Raw genomic sequence first — 18,237 nt, 5'->3', positions numbered from 1 at the left:
AACATATGATTATCATTTAACACAGAAAAAACATGGCTCAATTTAAATATATTTATTCATCATCCTCAGTTATACAAATACAGAAGCACAGATATGATCATCATTTAACACACATAAAACACATTTTTATTTAAAGCTCATTGTTAACAACTTGTAGGTGAGTCCATGTGTTGAGCTTTGTCCTGTGTGCTGTTGTCTGTCTCTGTGCTGCTGCTGCTGCTGCTGCTGTCTTCTCTCTGTGAACACACACTCTGCTGTGTTTTCTCCTCCAAGCTCCTCTTGATAGTCAGCTCTCTCTCAGCCTCCTCCACACGTGGAGCTTCGGCCGCCTGGATGTGGAGCTTCCCGTCTGGAGCCAGGTAGCAGGTGACGTCTTCAGGGTTCAGCCCTTCAGGCAGGTCAAACTCCCGTCTGAACTGGTGGCGTCTGTAAGAGTAGGAGCCTTCCTCGTCCTCCTGCTTCTTCTCTGTCTTCCCGCTGACTCTCAGCTTCCTGCCCACCTGCCTGACAGACAGCTCCTCTGGGGAAAAGCCTTGAGTGTCCAGGGTCAGGCCAAAGCGCTCTCCCTCTTTCTCCAGCTGGTAGGAGAGCGGTTGTACGGCCACACTGGTTTGGAAAGGCTCCGTCTCCTCCAGGATGTTGTGTTGAAGTTTGTCCATCAGCTCCAGGCGGCTGCGGAGCTCCTGTAGGTTTCTCTGCAGTAGATCCTGCTGGTAGAGCAGAGGTCTGACCTCTGGCCACAGACTGCGTACAGGCCAGTACAAGTCCATGAATGGACTGAGGGCAGACTGGAGTCCACGAGAGCACAGCATCTTCACTGAGTGTTTAGTGTTGAGTGGTCTTGTTGAGAGATGAAACACTGTTAAAGTGTCTGTTCTCCTCTGTGTTGCTTTGTGTCTCAGCAGTGGGACTGTCCCAGCTTTTATATTCTAACTGGAGGAGCTCCAGAGTGTTCAGGAACTTTCCTGTCTTTACCACAGCTCTCCACTGGGTGGGGCTGTTTCTCTGGAGGGCTGACGTCACTGGATAATTCCTGATTGTTCAGGAAGTTTCCTGTCTGAAATAATCTTGTGAAAATAATCATCAGTAGAAAGTATGTATGTGTATGAAAACATACTTTTTTGAATACAGACTGGTGAAGACAGGGATGCTTTTTATTTCCAGCGTGTCATCAGGACCTTTACTGTTAGATGAAAAAACTGATAAACAGATAATCACATCATTTTCAAATCTACATGTCACTGCTAGCACATACACAGTATATTATTTTTTATGTTTAAGTGTGTGTGTGTGTGTGTTTGTGTGTGTGTGTGTGTGTGTGTGTGTGTGTGTGTGTGTGGGGGGGGGGGGGGTCTTTATGTGCAATAGGGAGAGAAATTGGTTTAAAATGCCAAAGATGGAAGATAATTAAAGGTCAGTCTTTGTGTTTCTTTGACGGGAAGAAATAAGTAAATGTGGAACTTAGGAAACAGTAAAAGATATCAGTGAATAATCTTAATAATAGGGACATTTTTTCTTCTTCTTTCTATCATAGATTAACAGATTAGAACAGAAATTGGGTGAATACTACATTCCCCCTTCCACCAAGTATACTTCTGAGGGAATCCATGAGAGACAGCTTCTTCAGATGATGTTTAGCTTTTTGAGCTTCGCAGATGAAACACAGTGTTGCTTGCTATCTCAGCACGAGACCGTCCAAGCTTTTCAGTGTTCTGCACTCAGTTTTCTCTGATCCTCTCCTGTCTTCTACATCTTTGTCCACTAGATGGCAGCATTTCCTTACACAAATATTTACCAACATCCTGGTAAATGTTCATCCTCCTATCCTCGGCAACTTTCCTGCCATCGTAGCACTTTGCCACTAGTTGTCATCCCAGTTTAAATTAATTTACTGACACACTTTCTTGCTCAAACTGTGACTGTGAATTCATGTACTCATTTTCATTTTTGTGACAAGGCTGATCAAGACTGAAAAACACACATATTCATGCTATTATGCAAGAAGTGATCATAATGCACTGGCTATGTCGTGTGTGGAGCAGGTAGCATATAAAGAGATCAAGATGTGAAAGACCTCATTGGGCTGCATAAGTGTAAAACTTAGTTAAACAAAAAATAATTAAAAAAAAACACTTTTCATGTTTCAAGAGGGACTCCAATGAAACAACTTGAAAAATGACTAAAAAGAAAAAAAACCCCAATAAAATTAAATAATAATAAAAACATTTATAAAAGAGAAAAAAATAAAAAAGAGAAGAAAAAAATGCTGTGCACAAATTATTCTCAATGGATTTTGGGCTGACCTTGTAACATTGTGTACTTAAAATGTGTGCCGGATCTCATGTGGCTGCATAATAAAAAAAAAGCACCTTTTACATGTTTTAAGATGGATTTCAATGAAAAAAAAGACAAAAAAAGACAAAAAATATGCTTTGCGGATGTTATCTTCAATGGTTTCTTGCTGGACTTGTAATATTGTGTACTTAAAATGTGCTGCGGTTGTTACACAACTCAATATTATTTCATTCACTTGTATACTTCACACCTTTCCTCTGACAGGTTTCTACCTATTCATCCAGAGAATATACAGAAAAGTCTAACATGGAGGACTGTGCAGAAAAGTAGGGCACCGACAACAACACAGAAGGCAGGATTTAAACCCACAGTCTCCTTTTCAACATATTCCTTCTCTCTCAGAAATAAAAAAAACACAGACGGATGATGAAATCTGGACTGGCAAACACGGTGCTTTGCTGCTCAGGGATATTGTGTCAAGGCTGGTGTCAATATTTTTGACACATAAAGAGAATATATGAGGTTTTTTTGGAAGGGGGAAAGAGAAAGAGATACATTTTTTTTTTTGGATAGGCGTTCACCTTTGGATGAACTCCCCAAAGTGAAGGCAAGATAGAAGAAGTGAGGAGGAGGTGGAGGAGGAGGAGGAGCAGAACGAAAGGTAAGGAAAATAGAGGAAGGATGAGGAGGAGAAAGCCAGACTCAGCTCCGTGTAAATCACCCGCATTGTTGCCCCTAATGCTGCTTGCATGCACAAACACACACACACACACACACACACACACACACACACACACACACACACACACACACACACACACACACACATAAATAGAGAAGAAGCTGTCAGGACATCATCAAACACACACACACTCACACTCACACACACACACAAAGAGAATCTCGCACTTCCTTGTTCCTGTCTTAGTTTGTCCCTCACAGAGATGGTTCATAATGCGCCATAATCCCCCTCTTTCCCCTCAACACATAAAAGAGATATCCTTCTATCTGTGTAAGTGCTTCTGACGGCCACCAGCTCATCACAAACACACACATAGACACACACACACGCGCGCACAGCCGCCAGCTCATCAACATGCAGTTATTCCTTTGGCTCTGGATCGCAGGCTGTTAATTGGCTGCCAAGCAGAATGTGTGTGTTTCCGTGCATGTGTTTGTGTCTGTACCGCAGAGCCGGGGTTGCTTAGAAATTCCCGTCACGTCTCTGAGCCTCGATTAAGACGTTGCTCCAGTTTCGAACAGACAGACATGTGGGGAGGAGGGGAAGAGAGGTAGAGAGGGGGGAGAGAGGATGCAGCAGGGGGGGAGAGAGAGAGAGAGAGAGAGAGAAAGATGAGAGAACGCCAGAGGAGTGGGAAGAGAGAAAGAGAAGTGATGAGGCGGGACTCGGGAAAAGGAGGTGGGGGGGAGAAAAGTGAAGGGCGAGTGAGAGAGAGGTAGTGAAATGCTGCAGTGGTCCTGGAAGTGATAACTCTCCTGTACTGCCTTCCTTATCTCTGTTACAGAGTTGCTAAAGAGGAGGTGTTATTTCAGGCATCGACTGGAGGAAAAGCCCTGTTCATTTCCTGCACAGACAGTGTGGGGTGACTGGCACTGGTGCACTGGTGCACCCTCAAAGGTATGAAACTCTCCTGGTTGAAGCTGCGGTACAAAAAAAGGAGCACATATCTGGTTCTTTGGATAGAAACTCAGCATTACAACATGAGATAGTTGATGGAACAGTTTGAATCAGTTCACTTTCAGGTGCTCTTTCCCTCCAATGTGCACCTCGAACAGGTGAACTGATGCCGTGCCCCCATCTGCATCAGTTCTGGGGGAATTCAGCAACTGTGATGCAGTGTTTTGTTTTGCATCTCACCAACGAGGTATTCTGAATATGTTGTACCTCTGAGACTGTCCTCCAAAGTAAATGATGGTGTATCTGGTTGAAACGGTTAGTGCAGATTGTTAGGGCTTGTGTGAAAGCTGTAGATCGAATCCTGGTGTGGACCAAACAACAGGACCAAGACCGCTTGAAAACACGGGTTGCTTCCAAGTGGGTTCGTTTTTTGATGCCAAAGCAAGCAGACCAACCACAATCATCTTTATAACAGATATCTGATTGTAGTGCAATTTCCAAAGCTGATTAACCTGACCATGAACTCCTCAGGAAGCAATCTAATAACTGATCTGTAGCCAAGCTGTGTATTTTTGTCCAATCATTTCACGGTAGAGCGTATGCATGTCAACGTGGGCATTTTCCCAGATTAATGGGTCAATCAACCGCGTCCTACTCCATGTACTGTGCCTGTTCATCACCCACGAGAGTCATGATGCAGGATGACAACCGTCGAAACTGTCGAACCAGTTACCTCTGTATGACTTCATGTTTCCTCCTCTTGGTTTATCTGTAGCAAGCCAGTGTAAACAAGAGCTGAACCAGAGCTAAAATGCGACAATGCAGATTCTTTCCCTCGAACAGATCTACAGGTGCAGCCATAGGAATTATGACCCTTGTCTGTCAGGAGCTAAGTGGTGTAGTGTTGTTTTAGATCCACTAAGTGGCAGTGGATGGAAAGGACTTAGGACTTTAACATCTGAAACCGCTGTTTGTTTCCAGCTTATGTTGGATTCTTTCACTCCCTTACCATAGGTCAGGATGCATCGCTGCATCGAGCCATCTCTCCAGAAATTCATTATATTTATCATATTCAATCCCTACTTTGGCATATTCCACCAACTGTACCTATGTCTGTGTGAGTCCGATGACACAAGGACTGTTGCATTTTAGGCTCATGGATATTGCAGCATTTACAGCCATATTCTATACAGAAGCTGAAGTGATTATCCAGCAGACTCTTGTGTTTCTGCATAGAGGAGCATTGAGGGTGTCATTAAAAAACAACTTTCGAAAATGGGAAAAACACTCTCAGTGAGCTGCTCCTCCCATTTCCCAACTCTATAAGAGAGAAATGACAATGACACACGCGCACGCACACAGTTGCAGGGAGCGGGCAGGATGATAATTTGAAGGTTATAGATTCTGAACTTTCAGTTTATGCCCTAATGAAGCCATGAGAGACTGCTTGACACATCTAGGTCACACATACGAACTGAGTCACACGACACACAAACCTGCTCTCGGATTGCATGCGCATACTGTACACACACATACACAACACACAGCTTTCACCGCTGATCTCATGTTATGTAATCATGCCAGAGAGAGAGACAGAGAGAGGACAGGCACCCCAGCCAAATCAGACACACACACACACACACACACACACACACACACTCACACTCACACACACACACACACACAGCTGTCTGTCAGACACTGACTGCGGTCATGTTGCTCTTTCCCAGCTGCAGCATCCAAACAGCTTGATTTGTTTTTTTTGTCGACAAGTCATCATTGTTATAAATATTTTGATTGCAAACACAAAGTCTTTATTATTTACGCCTCGTCAGATGGCTTCAGACAACAGACAACAACGGCTCAGTCGCCTCGTAACTGACATAAACGAGGCTTGGTGCCACATGGCGCCTGAGCTGGTGCAAAGTGGCATGAGGTCAGCACACGCTTACAATAAGAGGTGATCTTTAACTGGGTACATTTACTCTGAATAGGCAAGGCAAGTTTATTGATATAGCTCCATTCAGACACAGGGCAATTTATAGTGCTTCACAGGGGCAAAGAGATGCATTAAAGTTAAGTCATTAAGACATGCTTGCATTTGCATTTTCCATTTAAAAGACAATATAAATTAAAGAGCAGATATAAGCAAATGAATAAAGTTTTTAAAAATGCATTTAAAATGCAAAGTTAACAATTAAAAAAAGGTTATGAAGGCCTGATTTAAATGAGTTTACAGTTTTAGCAGACCCCAGGTAGTCAGGAAGCTCACTGCACAGGTCACTTCACTTGGTTCTGTTCTCAGGAACACTAAGTAAACCTGCTCCATGCATTCAAAATCTTGAAAGAAAAGTAATACGATATTAAAATCTGTCCTTTGACACACAGGGAGCCAGTGCAGTGATTTCAGGACCGGTGTAATGTTCTCCACCTTCCTGGTGTTATACTACTTTATACTTCCACCCCACCACATCCCATAGGCAGATATTATTACTCCACTACATTAATCTGACAGCATAAGTTACTAGATACTTTACAGATTACAATTAATCATACCCTTCTTGTCCAGTGAAAACCATGTATCTCCAAATGCATTGCTTCTGAATGTTTGTGTTAATCTGAAGGATTAATTGTTCCTTTATGGGCTGAGAAAATCCTCCAACTCTTTAAATCAAATAAAGTCATTAAAAACCCTCTTGGATTAGCTGGAAAATGCACTGTCACAAAGCTGAACACAGGGCTGTTTATCTGAGCTCATGAAAAGTTGACTTTGTGGGCATACAGCGACGCCGCAAGCATAATGATCTTGTTGAATATGATGCATTGGTGCAGATTAAACTATTCAGCAGTATATGAAGTGGTTCAACTTTAAACAGCTACAGCAGTAAAACGCAACAAACTCATTAAAGCAGCAGTAATATGAACCAAGGACATCATAACGGTGAAACACTGTGAGGGACCATTTTACTGGCCAATGAGTACTTTTATATTTCGTACTTAAAGGTGCACTATGTGGGTTTTAGGGAAAAAAATTAAACTCAACAACATTGACAAGATAATAATACAGTAATTTGATATATTTCCATAAAAAAAGTCATTCTTGTAAAACAGAACACTGTTCTATGCAAGAAACTTTGAGGACAACACAATTTCTTGTGTTTATTCAGTCATGAAGATCAGTTAATAAAGATTTTTCTCCTCTCCTAAAATGTCTTCCCCAAAACTACATAGTGCATCTTTAAGCACATTTTGATGATAATACATACTTTTATCAGTTAAGTAAGTTTTTGAACAGGACTTTTACTGGTAGTAGAGTATTTTCACAATGTGGGATTAGAACTTTTACTCGAGTAGACGATCTGAATACTTCTTCCACCGCTGCCTGCAATTATTTAACCAGGGACGTTCAACATGATCATTAGTATGGAATTAAATGAATCAAATAATGCTATCTTACCTTATTTACTTTCTGTTCTTCGTCTAAAGGTCAGAGAACAGGGTTAATTAAAGATCTTTCCTTTAGTGAATGTATTTGTGTTTCGTCTCTGCCTTGTTGACCTCGGTTCTTTTTCATTTTCCATGATGGTAAAAGTTAAAGTGACCCTGTACTTTTGTGAGGTCTCTCTCTCTCTGTCTGTAAAAGTGTGTGTATCTAGCGGTGTGTGTCGATGTGAGGGACCTTGGTCTAAGTGATCTCAAGGTGCTATCATGTTTGTTTGATGGAGGATAATTAAATAGGTAATAGAAACCAGCCTGCTGTCATCACTATCGATTCTCTGGCAGCACACACACACACACACACACACACGCATGCACACATGCTCATAAATACCCTAAAGCCCCTGGTCTCTAAGAGGAGATGTCTGATACTCCCACATCAGCTATCAACAACCTTTCATGTTTTAATGGGTTTGTTTAACCTAATCCACATTAGCCGGCATCCTTCAGCCCCGCACCCACAAATTCTTCAGTTCTTCCTCAGCCCTAATCCATACACTGAGTCCTTCACTGAAAAGTGTTTGTTTGATGAAAATCAAGCAAATAATCCCGCAAAAGACCCATCCTCCATCACAGGCAGCCTCTATTCTCTTGATCCATGGATCTGAAGCAAGCAGCCAAACCACAGGGGTGATTGAAACTCAGAGGGACGGTCCCATCATGAAATTACAAATCAAACCATCACAACAACTCTTAATTATAACACTGAGAGTGTCCAACAGCAAAAATCAATTTAGCATTTTCATAAACTGCTCTTCACGATGCCAGTGTCAGTGTGTCTTGGTGAGAGCAGACACAACTCACAGGCTCCTTACTGCATTAAGTAAACCAAAGCCATAGAATGAGGGTTAGGGTAGTTAGAATCACATGACCTTGACTTAAGTCAAATTTGACAAAAACTTAAAAAACGCTTGCAACCCAAATTTGACTTTAACACCAATGACTCGTATCCTCTCTCGGAAATTAAGGTGGACTTTAAATATCTTCCCCCAAGCCCAAAGATTAGAAAGCACGTTATTTAAAAAGTGTGCCACGAAACGATTAATTTCCCTTCATCTCCTGAAGCAACAAGCGTCGACGCAATTCATTCCCATAGAGTCGACACCGACAGTAATTCACAAGATCCACTTTGTTTGAACCAATCCACCAGCATCCAGTCAAGTTGCAAAGAACCATTAAGAACTAATGTCACGTTACACAGCTTTGTTGGAAAAAATGATACCAGAGATGATTTAGTTCACGTACACAATGTGTGAGTGACAAAAAATATGCTTTTTGTTGACTGGGGTGAACATAACAGCGATTTCGTATGACGTTTAGATATTTGAGTATATTTCAGAATATTTATCTTCGAAAAGTCATGTTGAAAGTAGAAATGCACTTTGTTACCTATAGTTTATCCAGAAAGAATCACACATTCAAATGCATTTATATTCATTTCAATTTGCATGAGTCATCTGTTTCAGTGCCAAAATTAAGTGCCTGTTGTGCTTTTCATCCCAAAGTGCATCATTTAATTCAACAAGAGCGTCATAAACCGCGGCATGTTTCTCTGCTCCATGTGCGCCTTTGTTCTCCACATGTGTGTGCCTTTGTTCCCCGTAATGTGTTTTGTTTGTCCATGTATCTGTATGACAATGATTAGCTGTGATGGATGCTAGTGACCCAATAATTGTGACAAGGACACAACATTAACATTGAAGCGGGGACAATGGCAGTGCAGCTGCGTGGCCGCTGCATTATTCAGGCGGGATGGATGGATGGAGGAAAAGGGGAAGGGGAGAAAATGGGGAGTGGGGAACAAGAGGTGGGGGCAGGAAGGAAGGATGAGAAGGATGAGACGAGGGAGGGAAAGTGGGGATGGGAGTGGGGCTATGTATGGAGCAATTTATGAATAGAATGGTGGAGGAAGGGAGGGAGGGGGCGCAGATGGATGTACAGTACAGATGGATGGTTGAGTTGGGGGAGGAGAATAGGTGGCTCGGACTGTGGATGAACGAACAAAAGGAAAGGTGAGGTGATTGTGTCGGCATGGAATGTGAGTGGTATACCTGGCAGCTCTGACTCAAAGCATTAGGGGGACCTATTGTGCTCATTTACAGCTCTGTATTTTCATTCTGGGACTCCACTAGAGTATCTCTGCATGATTCCTAGTTCCAAAAACCAGTTCCTTATTTATCTTATCCCGGCCCTTTATGCTGCCCCTTTCTTCATCCTCTGTCTGAAACATGCCGTTTAAGCCCACTTTCTTCTGAGTGGTCAAACTTCTGTAAGCCTGCCGAGGGGCAGCACCCACCGCTCGGATAGTGACACGAGCGCCTCCTCCTCCTCCTGCCCGGGCAAGCCATATAGGACACTGAACTTGATTACTGCGCATAAACAACAACTTTACACACTGATTTAAGCACAACTGGATCATATTTAATGTAGACCTGTAACCTGACTGACAGACAGCTTTACTTGTTTCCTCGCTGGTGTTCAGTTAGCAGCCACAGCTAGTGTTACTATTAGCTGGCTGACTGCTCTGACTGAGGAGGTGTTTGCACCTTTAGCACAGGTGCAAACACCTCCAAGCACCTACTGTGCTGTGATTGGCTAGTGCTCGTTGCCTTGAGTCTACCTTGTGAATGTGAACATGTGAATATTTTAGTTTTTTCAGATGTTATCCAGATCAGAATCCTGGTCGGAGTCAGTGTGAATCACCTTGGTATGAAAGACAGACAGTGTGGGTGGACTGGCATGTCCCTGCACTTCATGAGGGTGCTGTTCCTATAGTAGATGACCAGTATACTCAATAAATGTTGCTGTCTTCGTGAAATGAGAAAAAAACTGTTTTGCTCACAGGGATCACTTTTACATAGGTTTACCTCATTATTAGAAATTTGACCATGTTTAATATGACTATCCTACACTATATATATGACAGAAAATAAGAATAAGCATAATAGATCGTCTTTAAACATTAAGAGTAAAAGGTGACTACATTTCAAGAGCTTTATCTAAAGATATATGAATTGTTCGGGAAATTCATGTTATCAAGTTCATTATTCAGTATGCAGAAAAAGAGTCATTCTGTACATTCAGCCTATAAACATAAGCTTATTCTACCTTCTATTGAGAGTTTTGTAAAGAGTGTTGTCCATCCAAACAAAAAGATCAGGCATGTTATTGATGGGATACAAATACTGTACCCCGTGTGATTTTCTTGCTATCAGCCAAATTTAATTTAATTGTCATGGTAATTTTGTGGCGGCAGTGTTATACATGACAAACATACGATTAAAATACACATTTGTGGCTTTATAAAAACATCTAAAGCATTTGTATATCTCATATTAATATGATATAAAAGGGTTTTAAAAATATATTTTGGTTAATTTGTGTCAATGTCAGAATGTGATAATCTACAGCTACTGTAGCAGCTAATCACTTCTCCTGTCCACCAGTGGTCGGCCAGCGTGCCCCCCCCCACACACACACACACACACACACACACACACACACACACACAGACACGCACACACAGACACGCACACACTGCCCAGCCCCCACCGTCGCTGCCATAGGAACTATTAGTGGAAACACCATGGGGACACATAGATAAAGGCTCTCATTGCCAGAGTACTGATCTGTAATCACCGCTGTCTTTTAACAAGGAACAAGACAAACTGGGCCCAGAGGACGATATATCCTAAAGCTGTATCTCTGCGGCGTCGAGAAAAATTCGAACCGTATATAACATATCATTAAATATCATTTTACGTTGCTGTCTAGACTTCTATTTCATGTGTTTGTTCTTCTGTATAAATAGCTAAAAAGAGATCATGCTTACTCAATGTCTGAGTAGTGTGTCATAATTTGAATAATTCAGTAACTGAAGTGAAACTTGCTTCTAAAATGCTTAAAATTCACTTTATTTGTGGCTTCATGAACGAGCTTTGGTTGACAGAGGATCAGGTTAGAAGGCTTTTGGCCGACGAGGTCAGGAGGTTCGGTGTTGCAGTTGCTGTATTTGGTCCTATCATGGTCTATTTTAAGTTTTGCTCTGCGTTAAAATTTGTTCCGTCTTGCCTTTGGTGTCAGCCAGCTGATAAAATATGCATGGTTTGGACTTTTCACCTTTCCGATTTTTATTCCTTGTATAAATCAAAGGAAAATGGAGCCTTTTATGGTTGGAGCTCATCCATGTTTGATGTGCAGCCAGGAGGGAGACCTAGATAATAGAAGCTATCAGAGACATACAGCACTGTGTGTGTGAGCGCAGGAGCGTGTGTGTGTGTATGTGTGTGTCCTCTTTCGGATTCTGTTTCATTCCCAGGCATTAATGGACTTGAATGTATTACGACATACACCTTTCCGAAGGTCTGACACCGAGCTAAGCGGGTTCACGCACACACGCATGCTCGTGAGCACACATATACATCCCTGCATTAAAAATCTGACTGTGGTAAAATACAACAACATGAGACGGAATCAGCCAAATGAGGTCAAGCAGTCAGGAATCCCGCCCCCCCTCTGTTTCAGGCTGATGTTAAAACAGAGAGACATTCGAATTGTGTGCTCTGAAATTCACTCATCTAACCTTATACATCATTCATTCAGTCTTTATCCGTTCAGACAAAATCAACCATTCAAAGTATTTCAAACATTCATTGATTTTTCTGCCAGGGAGAGTGCGAAATAAGACGAAAATACCTGGAGGGGGTTATCGCTAAAGGAAAAGCACGAAGTGATCAAAGAACGGCAAAGTGATTCATCATCAGCTGTGGATGATAACTGATTGCCTGCTGGGATTGTCCTTATAGAAACTTCACTCATAATCTGTCTGTGCATTTTGTCGCGGCCCTCGGCAGCTCTCTCACGCCTTGGGACAAAATCAATAGTCATTTTAGAAACATGACTTAATAATGACTTATTACACACTGTGGTGAGCACTACTGTTGAAGCAGAGGTCAGATGTGCAACTATTTCTTTATGTTCATATGAAGCTATTTTGTGTTAGCTAAATACATTTCGCCACCAGGAGTATTTTTAACCCTTTTCTTGAGCATACCTGTTCACAGTTGTTGACATATTCCTACTTATTCCGTTACAATATCTGCCTGAAGCAAAACTAAGTACTGTTATAGTTATTTGTCTTTTATCTTTATAACCAACTGAAATCATTTAGTTAAGGTGAAATTGAGCACTTAGAAAATATTTGGGAAACGATAACAATCATGCTCTGAGGGTAACTCCACCGATTTTACATATCAAAGTCTGTTTACAAGTCTTGGTGAGGGCGACTGCATATGTGGAGAAAGCCTTCTTTTGTGGAGTGTTAATGCATATAGGAAACAAAATCCTCTTGTGGCTCCAGAAGGATACATTGCCTAAAATGATGTCAGTTGAGTCAGTTGGGGCTGAGGACTTGTAGTTTGAAAATTAAATTGGAAAGAAAATTTCACAAAAAAAGGCAAGAAAACACCCCCAGTGAGCATGAAACCTTTTTCTGCAAAACTGAGGATTTTTATTTTGCCGTTTCTATCTCTCTTTTCTAATAGGTAACTTTAAAATGCACAGAAAAATATGTTGATGGACACATAAATATTGAGTTTTGGATACATCAAACCTGTGCACTTAAGTATCTGCATCGCTAGATACCACAGGCGGTGATCTTTTTGTGATTAGGGTGAACTGATCCTTTAAAAAAGTCAATGTTTTATTGAAGTATAAGATAAAACATGAAAATGGCACACTTTGTATGCTCAACCTTCTCCATACATTCACTTTTTCCTGTGCTGCATAAGTGTCCCGCATTTGCAATAAACGTGCAGTGAATGCACCTCACAAATTAAATTCATTGCATGGCATATCAAGGAGACAGGGTAGCACTGAGAGTCACTTCATTACACATATATGATGCATCGCACATGTGCGATACTGAGCAGGATACTTGCAAATGTGCAACAGACACACAGGGAGACTGACTGAGAAAGAACAGTGTTACACGCTCACACACTTTTTATGGAAATACAATATCCAGGTGATGCATTGAGGTCATTAGTGTGCCATAGCAGAGCACAGTAAATATTAAGACAAATGGGATGCTTCTCACAGACACAAAGGCAGTCTCACAGCTATTAACTGCAATTTATACATATCTGTAGAAAACCACAAATCTTTCATATCATGTGCAACAGAAAGTGGTGCTACTGGTTTTTTGGAATAGGACAAGGAAATTGCATTCTCGAGTATAAAGTGTAGAATTGCTGCTGAAGAATTTTGATTGAGCTCAAATAAAAAAAAAAAATACGAGCCTGATCCTCGTCTCCCAACACTTTCTGGGATCAAAACATTGGTTATTTGCTAATTTGGAGGCAATTCGACTGAATTACGCAGAACTGATTGGATTGTAATGAACAGATATTAACCTAATTACACTCCACTGCCCGCATTTCACTAAACTGATGTAAACTAAAGTGAATTTAATCAATTAATTAAACATATTTATGCAGATTTCCACCCTGGAAATGACAAAGATCAGAGGATGAATACTGTAAAGGGAAAAATAAACTTTTTTTTTTAACTTCATAAACCAAAAATGTTGTGACTTGTTCCAACTGTGTGAAACATCTGGCCCTGCTCTCCCTCAGGATGCTTTAGAGGGCTGCTGCTGCTTTGCATTACTATATGCAACACGTCTAACCCAGTCAGAATTATGAGTAGCACACTGTGCAAGCATCGCAGTGAGGGATATCACAAGGTTAATAAACAATGTTGTGCGGCTTTACAAAATCAGACATAGACATTCCTCTCCTCACATACTGAAACAGAAGATCCTGTATCCAATATAGGAACAAGACTGCCATACTGCAGCGCTTACATGCTGTTTCATTTGCATGGCATTTATTTACTCTACATTACCCAGCTACTAAGCTGAGAGAGACTGTAACATGCCATCTCCACCACTGCTCCTCACACACAGTGCATGTACACATTTACCCATGCATGCCATGGCCGATTATGATGAGTGTATGGCAAGCAGACGCTGTGGAGGATAATTCCCTTCCAGCTCTCAGTGGGTAATGTCAAAATAATTATGAGACCAGACAGCTCAGTGGGCAGGCAGCACCTCTTCATTATGGAGCAAGGTTGAGGGGGCTAACAACCTCCAAATGTGGCGATGCGCACCATACGAGCTTTGACACGAAAACTCATCAAATCCTTTTCACCTTTATCCTCAGTTTTTGCTGCTCTGTTTCATGCTCACAAGGGTCATGTCACGGCCGTATGTGCGTCTCTCACTTCTTCTGGGATGTTTACAGTGTTTATGCCTTTTTGCTTTGTTGAAACACAGTTTTCACCAGGTGAAAACGCGTCATTTGCATACCAAACATCTGCATATATCAAAAGGGTTGTGGGAGTAGTTAAAAATTCAAATAGAGATAATTCTTTCATATATTCCATCAATTTTATATTATGTTTTGCAGCCGCTTCTGTAGAAATTTTGGGGCGTAAAAAAGGAGGTCAAGGACGAGAAAAGGTTGCGAAAACCCTGTTTTTAAGAAAAGCAGGTAAAGGTTTTAACATTAACCAACTGGATGATGAAAAAGAAACGACGTCATGTATGTTTCCAGTGCGTGTCTGACCATAAGATGACCAGAGTCTACTTATTGATTTGACAGATCTGACGTGTTAGCAATAATCATGAGATATTTTTATTTGCATCACAGCCGTCATTGCAGTTCATTTCATCACTTTACATGGAAATGGGTGTATGAGCATTCGAGGGAATCGTTAATGAAATTCTGTCAGATGAAGATGCTCAATTTAGTTTTTATGGGGAAAAAATGGGAACAAAGAGTGTGTGCCCTGCCAGAAGTCTGTGTGTGTGTGTGTGTGTGTGCTGGAGTGACAGATCTCATTAGACCAGAGTAATAGCAACTGTATGTGTGCGCAAGGTATTGTAGTTGTTATAAATATATCACCTCGCTGGTCTCGGGTTAACTGCACTTTCATCTCACCTTGACCGACCTTCCACACACACACACACACACACACACACACATGGCTGCACACACGTAAACTTGAACACACACGCAGAGCCATTGCACCAAAGGGACTTCACATTAGGGACATTTCTGCTCATATGATTGACTGCTTCGAATAAAGGACCTTGGAAAAACATCTGGGCGAGTGACAAATGCGTCCCTCTGGCTGCCGTTGTGTGAGGGAGACGGATACCGTGGGCGAGAGAGAGGGAGAGAGGAAGAGAGAGGAAGCCAACGTGTGTGTTGAGTTATCTCCAGCGCTACACAAAGACCTGCCAGACTGCTACCGCTGTCAAGGTTTCTGTGTGCACGTGTGTGTGTGTGTCTAAATGTGTGTCCTTGCCAGCCACTTGACATCACACAGCCCTCTCATGGCAGCCTTCTCGGATCAGTAGCAGAATGGATAAGGCTATTTACCAGCAGCTTATTCGGTCCGGGGTCAGACCTCCTCTCACGGTTTAATGGGTGTCGAGGGTGGCTGCTACACGGAGGCGAGCAGCTTTATCTGGCCGTGTGCACCTTGAGCTCACATCTGCATGAGAAGTGATTTAAAAAAATTACATTTTGACAACTAGGAGGCCATGATCCTGACATATATACATACAAGGGCAATGTGTTTTCTTATAAAATTTTGTAATTCATATCAATGGCATTATCATCCTCTTAAGCCTGCCCACACTAGATCTCTTTCTTAATGCTGACGGATAGGTTCTGAATCAATACCACACTGTTTCAATTTCTCATTCAACTGATTATATGCCTCAGTGAACATTGCTGGTATTAACATTGAAAATGTAATTATTGTAAATAAATAAATCAATCACAACAATTTCAGTTCACATTAAAGTGCCACTGCCTACATTGCTTTAGCCCATGATTTAAAGATGCAATATGTAAGAATTTTCAGAGAAATGCATTCAAAAATTAAAGGTGCACAAGGTTACTTTTTTTGCCACCATTTTGGTTATTTAGTCCAATATAATTACTTTCACTGTAATTCACTGTAACTGTAGGTCTTCTAGATGGACATGTGCTCTTTTTGTTCTCACCCCACCACATCTCAAAACATAAACCTGTTTTGATCTAATGTTCACATACATGAACGTTAACAAGATCTCTGTCTCTGTTTATAGGCCTGTAAAAAAGCAGCATACTTTACCTTTAATTAAAATAATTGACAGAATGTGAATAACATTTCTGATGTTATGACACCTATATTGTATATTGTGTTGCAACGATTTCTACATAGGTTAGCATGCGAACTAGCTAGCCACATCCCATCCCTGTCTAAATCTCCTGTGCTAGTGGTGTAAACACCATCACTCCCCCGGTACCCCAAACTCCCAATCTGGACTGCTAGCTGCATGGCTAACTGAGACAACTAGCTAGCGGCAGCTACAGCAGCTAGAGCAGTTACTCTATAATTTACATCCCCCTATTCACAAATTACAATATGTATTAATATATTACATATTGCACCTTTTAAAGCAAACAAAAACATCCTTTGCATGTCACACATATGGACTGTAATCGGATTTCATTGAAAAGGATTTTTTATCGTAATCTACTCTTAGGCAAAAAAGGTCAAACTAATAGATGCACACACAAGCAATTACTACTTCAGCTCTGAGGATGATTCCTTCCTGGAAAAACGAATGTAAGTGCGAGGTGACCGTAACCCCACAGAGCTTATAATTTCCCTGCAAGTCTCTGCATTTTCAAAAGGCTAGGTCATGTTTACTTCATTTTACACCCTGCCAACTGTAAAATCTGCACCAAAGTACTCTCTGAACCCCTTTCCGGCAGGACTCTTATGATAACCTTTTTCTTGGGAAACAAATTGCATAAAATGTCATAAACAGCCCACTTAAATCTAATGTCAAACACTTAAACAGGTCTGAATGTAGATGCACATATGGTACAAACACATATAGACAGAGAAATGTGACCCACAAACATTCTTACACAGAAAACTCATAGATTCACAGACACCCACGCAATCTCGCCTAAACTGACAGCTAAGGTTCTGCTGAAGGTCATTCATAATGATTAAAGAGGCATCTCTGCAATGATTTTCAAATGACCCTCGGGACGCCTGGACCACTGACACCTCTTCAATAGAAAATTACTTTATCGTGCTCTGGGAAACCTGCCTTTAGACAGACACAGTGACGGTCTTATAGACAGCCAGACAGTTGAGAGCGGCAGACTGGGACAGAGATGTAAAGGCAAACAGAAAGCCAGACAGGAAGACGTTATAGTCCCAAATTGTATGTCATGCAGATAGTAAGATGAAGAGGCATGTAGCAGTCAGGTAGACGGAGATGGTCAAGACAGAGAGGAGCAGACAGGTACTGTATGTGAAGACATGCATGTGTACAGAGAGACAGCCGGGTTTGCCCAAAGCAAGAAACCCGTCCATCCATCCATCCAAGAACAATCCCAGTCAGCACCATTGGGAATATGGTCCCAGTGCAATACCATCTCTCTCACACACACACACACACACACACACACACACACACACACACACACACACACACACACACACACACACACACACACACACACACACACACACACACACACACCCTGCAGCTCTTTTCTTCAAGCCGCTGATACAGAGCTTTTGTAATAGCCACGCTGATGGTGTGATGGCTAATTTCACCTTCATACACTTTATGTGTGTGTGTGTGTGTGTGGTGTGTGCAATCACCTTGAGCCATACAGGCAGTGGATTTCCCCCAGAGATCATGGAGGTTTGATTTGACA

At 41.6% G+C, this 18,237-nt stretch overlaps 1 protein-coding gene across 1 annotated transcript; it reads right to left on the bottom strand.

Annotated features, from left to right (window-relative positions):
• Window positions 1–143: 143 nt before the first annotated feature.
• On the bottom strand, window positions 144–868 carry LOC311274857 (heat shock protein 30-like; the record flags this gene model as incomplete). Its single annotated transcript, XM_084382856.1, has 1 exon — window positions 144–868. Exon 1 carries the CDS (start codon window positions 810–812, stop codon window positions 144–146), a length of 669 nt encoding a protein of 222 aa, XP_084238982.1. The 5' UTR covers window positions 813–868.
• Between the last annotated feature and the right edge of the window lie 17,369 nt (window positions 869–18,237).

The sequence above is a fragment of the Pagrus pagrus genome (genome assembly GCF_965226575.1).
Source record: "Pagrus pagrus genome assembly, chromosome: 19".
Classification (NCBI taxonomy): domain Eukaryota; kingdom Metazoa; phylum Chordata; class Actinopteri; order Spariformes; family Sparidae; genus Pagrus; species Pagrus pagrus.
The sequence above is the reverse complement of the archived record's forward strand: the minus strand, read 5'-3'. Positions and strand labels throughout refer to the sequence as shown.